The sequence below is a fragment of the Juglans microcarpa x Juglans regia genome, chromosome 6D, assembly GCF_004785595.1.
Source record: "Juglans microcarpa x Juglans regia isolate MS1-56 chromosome 6D, Jm3101_v1.0, whole genome shotgun sequence".
NCBI lineage: Eukaryota > Viridiplantae > Streptophyta > Magnoliopsida > Fagales > Juglandaceae > Juglans > Juglans microcarpa x Juglans regia.
The window spans coordinates 3,761,944-3,771,466 of NC_054604.1; the positions used below are offsets into that span (position 1 = coordinate 3,761,944).

General features: G+C 34.4%; 1 protein-coding gene across 1 annotated transcript; it reads left to right on the forward strand.

Moving 5' to 3' along the window:
• Positions 1-1,837: 1,837 nt before the first annotated feature.
• Positions 1,838-8,031, forward strand: LOC121234708 (nucleobase-ascorbate transporter 6). Its single transcript, XM_041130768.1, has 14 exons — positions 1,838-2,291; positions 3,183-3,280; positions 3,380-3,556; positions 3,975-4,075; positions 4,415-4,490; positions 4,579-4,638; positions 4,778-4,962; positions 5,737-5,833; positions 6,248-6,334; positions 6,739-6,797; positions 6,892-6,983; positions 7,104-7,181; positions 7,275-7,435; positions 7,546-8,031. Exons 1-14 carry the CDS (start codon positions 2,174-2,176, stop codon positions 7,762-7,764), a joined length of 1,608 nt encoding a protein of 535 aa, XP_040986702.1. The 5' UTR covers positions 1,838-2,173; the 3' UTR covers positions 7,765-8,031.
• Positions 8,032-9,523: the final 1,492 nt, after the last annotated feature.

The following is a 9,523-nucleotide window of genomic DNA, read 5'->3' on the forward strand; positions in this document are numbered from 1 at the left end:
CAAAATGGTCTGAGTCCCATATGTAAAGATGTGTTAAGTTGAAAAATAATGTGGATCCCACCTGTAAAGAGATTATGAGTTTAATGATTTGAGAGTTGAGTGTTTACATGTTAGAGTCGATTTAAAATTAGATTGTTGATCTTAGTTCAATTCAAGTTTCAAACTGGATAATCTCTAAATATGATGTTTTATGGGTCCCATTAAGATACGTTTAAATGTAAATATATTAAAATATATATATATCTAAACGTATGAAATAAATTGAGATGAGTTTAAATGTTACGTGAATGGTGTACACACAAATACTTTTACATTTGTATACCATCATGTTTTAAAATAAAAGTATTTATATAAAATAATGTTAGTTTATAAAAATATTTATCATTTTAAATAAATGGTTATAAAAATATTATTGATGTTAAATTATCAAATTTCTCTATTATCTTTTAGATCAAGACTTTTACAGTTTTCTAAATTAATTTTTTTTTTAATGTTTTGAAGGAATATAGATGCAATATTTAAAATTTCCCGCATTCAATGTCGAGACTCATATTATTTATGAACAACATTTAATATTGTGAGATTTTATATAATATCTATCTTGATGTGAACTATATATAAAAAAAAAAAATCATAAAATCACGATTGACGAAGGATATAATTCCAGTTTTTCATTTCAAATATTTTTCATAATTCTCAAAAGGTGAAAACATCACGTTGTGTTCAACAACACAAAATTAATTTTTATGAAAAATGTTTAATATTGTGACGTTTAAATACTCAATACTGTATGAATATTTTTTTAAAAGAATGTTATACATTAATTACTATTTATTTTAATATCTCATATTTAATATTTTTTTTTTATAAAATATGAGATATTTTTTATAGGATATAAAGTATGAGATAATAAATAATAACTGATAATAAAAATTTTTCTCTTTTTTAACGGAAAAAAAATATTGTGGGATTGACATTTGACTGCATTCACAGAAGGAAGAATGGTTGGTAGTAGGGAAGTAATGTCGCCGATCAAACGGCGTCGTTTTTCATCCCTCACTTGTACGTATGTACCAGTCTGTAGTTATCGCCTTCCCCCCACTGTGTTGATAGACCCCTATTCTGTCTTTTGTGTAACTGAGTCGCTGTGCTAAATAAAAAAAGAAAAAAAAAAAAAAAAGAGTGAATAAAACAAAGAGAAAAAGTATATTTTATTTTATTAACTTTTTTTTTTCTTTCTAAGGTTAAATTTATTTAAAACATTGCTTTTTTTTATTCAAATAATTAATTAATAAAATTATTTAAAATATATCACATAATTCAACTTGACTAAAGATAACATAAATAAGATTAAGAAAAATTAAAAATATTACTCAACGGTATTTTAAGCCCATGTTTGGAGTGAAAACTCACATTAATTCATTTCAATTCATCATTAGAAATTTTTTAAATTTTCATATAAAATATAATAAATAATTTAATTTTTTTAAATTTTAAAATAATAATAATATTTTAATAATATTTTATTCAACTTAATAAAAATCATCTAAACTCATATTTGAATTTAGAGAGAGAGACTCTTTAAAAAAATAAAAATAAAAATCACTTCCCAGTGACATTTTAGGTGTGGGGGAAGTACATATAGGAATTATTTACTTTCTAAAAGGCCTTTTGCCCACTTGATTTTGCTTCAGAAAGATTGTTAAAAGGTAGCTTGTCTTTGCCTTTCTTGGTCCGATTTTATTATTATTTCTCTTTCATTTTTCTTTTATTGAACAGTATTATTTTCCTTCAATTACTGTAAGTCCATTATGTCTCTAGTCTTTACTATTATAATAACTCTATCAGAACCCTCTAGTTACAAACTTACACTATCATTTTCCACTCCCATTCCCTTTTCTTGTAACGGTTGTACACCTCTGTTATTTAATTCTTCTCTATTTTTAGTGGGTTTCCGTGTGTGTTCAATCTCATGGGTCCTCTCCCTCATGTTATTGACTGTTTACTTTTCTGGATTCGTAGCTCATTTTAGTGGTTTCCGCTATATTTAAGATCTGGGTTGTGGTTAGATTTGGGTTTTGTGGAGCTCCTTTATAGAGTAACTTGTGCTTGTAAGTTCTCTGTTCTTTAGAGAGCTTTGTAGAGAGAGAAAGTTCGAGTAAGAAAGAGATCAATGGCAGGAGGAGGAGGAGGAGGTGGTGGGGGTGGAAAAGCAGAGGAGCCACAGCCACACCCACCGAAGGATCAGCTACCCAACATTTATTACTGCATTACCAGTCCACCTCCATGGCGTGAGTCTCTCTTTCTCTCTCTCTCTGACATCCACACACGAGTTCCTTTTTCTTTCTGGGTTCATACTTTCTAACTTGGATTCTGAATTACTGTTTCATTTTGGGAAGTTAAGTGTTAGATTAGTCATGGTGGGTCGTAGTTTCTAAATCTGATTCTTCTGAATCTATCTGGTATATCTAAGGTAGGCTTTGTTATAAGTTAGTCTGATTACGAATACGCCATCTCTATGTTTAACCGTTCAAAAGTATCTTTTCTGAGTTCTCTCTTTTTCTCTGGCCGATACACCCTCTTTTCGAAAAAGTAAAGTTCCATTAATTTTAAATAAACCTCATCCTTGTACTGAAAAATTCTGATTCTGTTTCCCCCCGCCTTTTGAAGAACTGCTTTCCGCTGAACTTGTGTACTTTTTATTTGCTGGGAAGTTTTTAGTGATTTATTTATTTTTTAATTGTTGGTGCTTTTCTGTACTGTTACGGGATCTTGTATTTGGCTTTCAGTCACTAGATTGCATGCTGTATGCCTAATTCTGAGTTGGTTGCAGCCATTTTAGTTCCATTTCGTTTACTTATAAAAAACTATCCTGTTAAGAGATTTTCTCTAGATTTTATGTTCGGATTTTTCTCTCTTTCTTTTTCTCTGGTTCATTAGACTACGGTTTACACGGTTCAATGCAAGAATGCCTCTTTCTGACCATTTGGGGATGGCTATCCTAATCTGCGTTTTGCCATTTTCATCTGCTTAAAAAAGTTATATTTCAAATACGTTGTCACAATTCAGAGATTGGATGATTTCTTATTTTCAAATTACATCAGTACCTCTAGTTCCAAAGTTTCTCCATTGCTTTCAACTGCAAACCATTAAAGATTTTACTAATATGGGAAATGATGCAGCTGAAGCTATCCTTCTTGGGTTTCAACACTATCTTGTGATGCTTGGCACTACGGTTCTTATCCCCACTGCTCTGGTTCCCCAAATGGGAGGTGGAAATGTAAGCCTCCAAAAAACATTTGAACAGTTGTTGATTTCAATTAAATATTGGTACTTTATTCTAGGTTTCTCAAATAATTGTTACATGCCCTTATTGTAGGAGGAGAAGGCAAAGGTGATCCAAACCCTACTCTTTGTTGCTGGTTTGAACACGTTGCTGCAGTCATTGTTTGGGAGTCGACTGCCTGCGGTCATTGGAGGGTCATATACCTTTGTCCCGACCACAATTTCTATCATCCTTTCTGGTCGATTCAGCAATGTCGCAGATCCTATAGAGGTTTTGTGATCTCAAACCCATCTCATAATAGTTGATGGTGTTTGTATAAGTTGCTGAATTGCTTGTTAATGTCGCGTACATGATTAGTGCAAGTGTGGTACATGACTAGTATGCAGCACATGAAATTGCTAGAAATAATTGTCTTTATTTCCCCTAAATTGGATAGGCGTACAATCACTGCCAGAAATCTATATGGTGAAAAGATTCTTATTGTAATTGGCTGAAATGTAAAGAGGAAGAGGGATTTCATGCATTCGAGCATATTTACATATTAAATAGTTTAAATGTTCTAATTATAATCCGTTTGGAAAAGTAAAGAGGAAGATAAAAATCATGCAGTCAAACATGGAATAAATCTTTTTGATGTTGCACCAGCTTAGTTGTAACCATGTCACCTTAACTCTCCTTGCCCATACAGAAATTTAAGAGGACAATGCGAGCAATCCAGGGTGCTCTTATTGTTGCTTCTACTCTTCAGATTGTCCTAGGCTTCAGTGGCCTGTGGCGCAATGTTACAAGGTTAGTTCAGAGCCTACACAATTACATTATATGAAAAATTCTTAGACATTGTGTATGATTTTAGTTGGCTGGATTCTGTTTGGTTGGACATTGTGTAAAATGCAACTATATGTTATGTCTAATGCATTGATTTTTATGGTTAATATTAATTTCACTTCAGTTCTCTGAATCAAACCGATCTCTGGAACAGAGATTTATTTATCTTGTCAGCTTCACACAGATGCACTTAAACATTTTCTCCAAAAGAGTCTGCTCAAGCAAGATAACTGAATACTCGGTTGTGACTATGTTCTTACTGCTATCTGTAAAGTTATTTTGTTTGACATCTCTGTTCATCAGGTTCTTAAGTCCACTTTCAGCTGTTCCTTTGGTAGCATTAGTTGGATTTGGGCTTTTTGAGTTAGGTTTTCCTGGGGTAAGTTTGCTTCTGCTGCAATGTACACTCACGAATATGCTAGATCGTGAGTTACTCTTGGATGCTGACTCTTGTCATGAATCTCTAGGTTGCAAAATGTGTGGAGATTGGGTTGCCAGAGCTTATTATATTAGTTTTTATTTCACAGGTACCGATCTCATACGTTTCAGACACTCAGTTCTCATGGTTTTAAATTTCTTATGTATTTTGATCTCTTGCGTTTCTGTGAACTTTGTCTGGAACCTTCAGAGTAATGGTTATTGTTATTTTAATGCCTTTTTATGCAGTACATGCCCCATGTGCTACATTCTGGAAGACACTACTTTGACCGGTTTGCGGTCATTTTCTCTGTGGTGATTGTTTGGATCTATGCTCACCTACTCACTGTAGGTGGGGCGTATAATGGAGCAGCACCAAAAACACAAGCAAGCTGTCGTACTGATCGTGCTGGACTTATAAGTGGTGCTCCATGGTGAGGGGGTTGTTTCATTAAAGAAATTGCTCGTTTAAGAATTTATTCTGTGAAAACTGATAGTTTGATTATTGAATCATGAAGTACGAGGCCTTGACATTTGGCTCTATGTGATGGATCTATTTAATGGTTCATGGAAATCCCTTAACTCAAGCTGGTTATGGATCTTAGTCCTCTATTTACACAACTTTCAATTTGTTCGATGAAGTATGCACCAAAACTCTTTCAATTAAACTTAGTTGTTCAATTGTTACTCTCTGGTGCTTGTAGGAAACGGGTTCGGTAATTTCTTTTATTCGTAAACCAAAGCTAAATTTTGGGCATTTGTTACATGGACCATGAGGAGAAATTCCTCCTTTTTCATTTGGTAGTGGGTTGGGGGGGGGGGGGGGGGTGTTATTTGAGTTTCTGCATAGATGATTTGTTCAAAACGGTTGCCTCGTTCAAACAAATAGCCAAACATTGTATTTCTGCATTGTAAACTGTGAACTATCTTTCAGAAGTACTTTTAGAAAATTATGGCTTAAGTTACCAACCCCTATTAGTTTAGAAAAATTCATAGAGCTGAAAAAAATTAGTTGGTATACAATTAATTTCAGTTTAGTTATTATCTTTAACTTGTATTGCTGGACGCAAAGTTATTGAATTGAACTGTAATCTAGCATATAGGTGGTATTTATTTAATTATCTTTTGATTACAACCTCAGGATTGCTTTACAAACATAAATTAGTGTTTCCATTTGATGGACTCAATTTTGGAGTTTGGGTTTGCAGGATACGAGTTCCATATCCCTTTCAATGGGGAACTCCTTCATTTGATGCTGGTGAAGCCTTTGCCATGATGATGGCTTCTTTTGTTGCTCTTGTAGAGGTGTGATTTCTTTCTTTTTATTCTTCTTCTATAGAGTGCTTCAAACTCGGTACCAAAATGCATAATAGGTTTTTTTTTTTTTTTTTTTTTTTTTTTTTTTTTTTCTGGCACTTATTTTATTTGTACTCTTGAAATTTTTTCTTTTGCCTTTCATTTGAACTCGTTTACGAAAGACTATATATTCCTCATCAGTCGGGATCCATGATATCTTTAAATTGAATATTAACCTTTTAACCTTAAATCAAGCATTACAATGTTGCAGAGTCAGAAATTCTTATTGCACACTAATATTTCATTATCTACCAATCAAGAAAAATATTGCATTACCTGAACGTCATTATCTCTAATGATGTTTGTGCTATTTGATCTCTTGAGGTTTAGTCATTTCTGATATATGTCGGATGATTTGAGCAGTCCACCGGTGCTTTCATTGCGGTATCAAGGTTTGGAAGTGCGACTATGTTGCCACCTTCCATTCTCAGCCGTGGAGTTGGTTGGCAGGTAATTAGAAAGGATTGTCCCTTATTTTTGTGCCATTTGACATGCTTGAAAATGCAAAACCCCCCCCCCCCCCCCCCCCCCCCCCCCCCCCCCCCCCAAGCAGACGATTCCTGATCTCACACGGGCATATCACATCCACATAAAGAAGAAACAGAATTGCAAATTCTCTATTGGTGTAAAAAAAAATATAATCATTTATAAGAAGTAACACGCTTCCCCTTCATCCACTATTTGGGGTTGGTTGCTGAAGGCCACAATTAATTCTGGTACTTGGGCTATGTGACTTTTTTATTAATACTCCTCTAGGTCAAACAAAATGGCCAAATACCATTCTGCAAGTTTCCTAAGGTTTGGTTTCAAGTGAAAATGGGAATCTTATCGGGTGTTAATTTTTTTGCTCTCAGGGAGTTGGCATCCTAATTTCTGGGTTGTTTGGAACTGTGAATGGGTCCTCAGTATCTGTGTAAGACTCGAAATAGGGAGCATCTATGCTGTTGACTATTCTATTCTAATCTAGTGAAAACAAGATCTGAAAACTTTGCTTGGCTTATGTACAGAGAGAACGCTGGTCTTTTGGCCTTGACTCGTGTGGGTAGCCGAAGGGTAGTGCAAATAGCTGCTGGATTCATGATTTTCTTTTCCATTCTTGGTAAGTTGTTGATGTACAAGATAGTCTAAAATGTATGAAAATTGAAAATAATTTTTCAATTGGCGCGTCTTTCCAAAAATTTTGCACCTGTTAACCAGTCAACTTCTCATCATTGGACAGGGAAATTTGGAGCAGTCTTTGCTTCAATCCCAGGACCCATTGTTGCTGCCCTGTACTGCCTTTTCTTTGCTTACGTGGGTATGTCTCCCAAATTTAACAGGTTAACAATCAGAGATGCTGACACCTGATTTATTATCATCATTCTTAGTTATGCTTCTTGTGCATCCGCAGGTGCGGGAGGCCTTAGCTTTCTTCAGTTCTGCAACCTAAACAGCTTCAGAACAAAGTTCATCTTGGGTTTCTCTGTCTTCATGGGCTTGTCTGTGCCACAGTACTTCAATGAGTACACTGCCGTCAATGGCTATGGTCCAGTCCACACTGGCGCAAGATGGGTATGGAAGACATATGTCAACCCTGAATCCATCCTGATCTAGCTAGCTTTTCTTAAAATCAAGTCGTAGGTTTTGAGCTCCACTAACGAGCATTTTCCTTGTATTGGCAGTTCAACGATATTGTGAATGTCCCTCTATCATCAGAAGCTTTCGTTGCGGCCTGCTTGGCGTATTTCCTAGACAACACTCTGCATCGGAGGGATAGCGGAATCAGGAAAGACAGAGGTAAGCATTGGTGGGACAAGTTCAGAACCTACAAGAGTGATCCAAGGACCGATGAGTTTTATTCGCTACCCTTCAATCTGAACAAGTATTTCCCATCTGTGTGAGACAAGCATCGCTAAGTTATAAGATCTTCTTGTCATAAATTACTCTATTGAAAGTTCTCTAAAGCACTTTGTCAGTTCAGTGATCATGTTATAAATTGGTGTTATTTCCATTACCTGTGAATCTTGTTACATGCTACAGCAGTATAAGATAGTGTTTTCCTTCATAGGATGCCTTAGAACATTTATTTGATCGTTCTCTTTTCTGTAAATCCAATGGCAGAACCAACCTGGTTTGAACTAGTTATGAAGCAGTTTTATTTCTCTCCATTCCTCTATGCTCTGTCCTGATTTTTACAATCATCAGTTGCTCTCTGCCCAGCAGTTAAAATTTAGGCCTCGTTTGTTTTTAGGAAACATCTCATCTCATTTCATCTCACCTCATTATTACAATTTTTTTAAATCCCCACACAAAATAAAATAAACAATTCAATTTTTTCAAATCTCAAAATAAAAATAATATTAAAAAATATATTATAATAATATTTTATTAAACTTTTTAACTTTAATCTCAATTCATCTCATTTCATCTCATCTCTGAAAATACAAACGAGCTATAATTTGATTTTGAATCATATTTCAGCTGCATGATTTGAAAGCTGCCGCGTGAAAATTATGTTGATGTGTCCTTGCAATGTTGTAGTAAAATGCTTTAAAATGTGTTAATCTCGTTTACCTGGTCGTCAACTTTATGTCTCATGAGATTAGTTGAAGTGCGCGCAAGTTGGCCCGGACACTTTCGATTATTAAAAAAAAAACAAAAACTAATAAGCATAATGGACGAGGATGACAGCCATGGTTGCAAATAGATCATTATTATTTTCCAAGGGATGAGTTTCATGAAAAAAAAAGTTCCAACCATTTTCTAATGAAAAAGTTACTGTATCAATATTTCTCTGAGTTTAAACATTTATCATTATTTATGTTATTGTGTCACGTTTTTTTAAAGTTAAAAATGGCGATGTGACCAAATTTAAGTAGCGAGATATAGAGGATGAACACGAATCTTGAGAGCTGTATGACTCTGGTGTGGCTACAAATATGCAGCGTGTCAGGTTTGAGAATGGAATTGGTATTATTTGGCATGCCATTTCTCAACAAATCAGAGAACTGGGGAGTACCCTACAACTGATGAGAGTCACTTCTTATTTAAATATGGCGAGAGAGTCCTCCTAATCTGCATGAATTGTGACAGATCAACTACCTCCTTCCTTGCCTTTTAAAAGTCCAATCGACCCAATGACAAGGGAATTGTGATGCAGCAGCCAAGGGGGACATTTCTGTGCCTGGAGGCTGGAATTACCATATTAAAGTCTTTTTTTTTTTTTTTTGGGCTTTATTTTAAATGGTTGAAATGAGTACGTGGAAACAAACTATACAATCCACAAGAACTTGACCACCCTACTTTAATAATTGTCTTATTACGACAGATTCTCCTAATTATTGGGACCTTTCATTCAAAGAAAGAAAGGTCTCTCTATGGACCATAAGCACAGAAAAATGTTCTGAAGTTGAGTAATGTGTCTTGAAAAATATAAGGAGTAATTTTCAAAAAGAAATGCTGTTTTTCATTTTGAAATTTATCTTTTCCAATCACATCTGTTAATTTGCCACATTTTAAGTAATTTTTTATTTAATTGATTGATTTATAAAACTATTTAAAATGTATCACATCAATCGCTGAAACAATTTATAATCTTTAAAAACGCCCGATCTTAATAAAGATGGGATTTTTTTTTAAAATTTTTTTATCCCATGTTTA

What these genes read in the sequence shown, in the direction of transcription:
- LOC121234708 (XM_041130768.1), top strand. Translation starts at nt 2,174, where the DNA reads ATGGCAGGAGGAGGAGGAGGAGGTGGTGGGGGTGGAAAAGCAGAGGAG. An exon ending in CCCAAATGGGAGGTGGAAAT is followed by an intron (nt 3,281 to 3,379) that starts GTAAGCCTCCAA and finishes CCCTTATTGTAG; the next exon opens with GAGGAGAAGGCAAAGGTGAT. An exon ending in CTTTTGTTGCTCTTGTAGAG is followed by an intron (nt 5,834 to 6,247) that starts GTGTGATTTCTT and finishes TGATTTGAGCAG; the next exon opens with TCCACCGGTGCTTTCATTGC.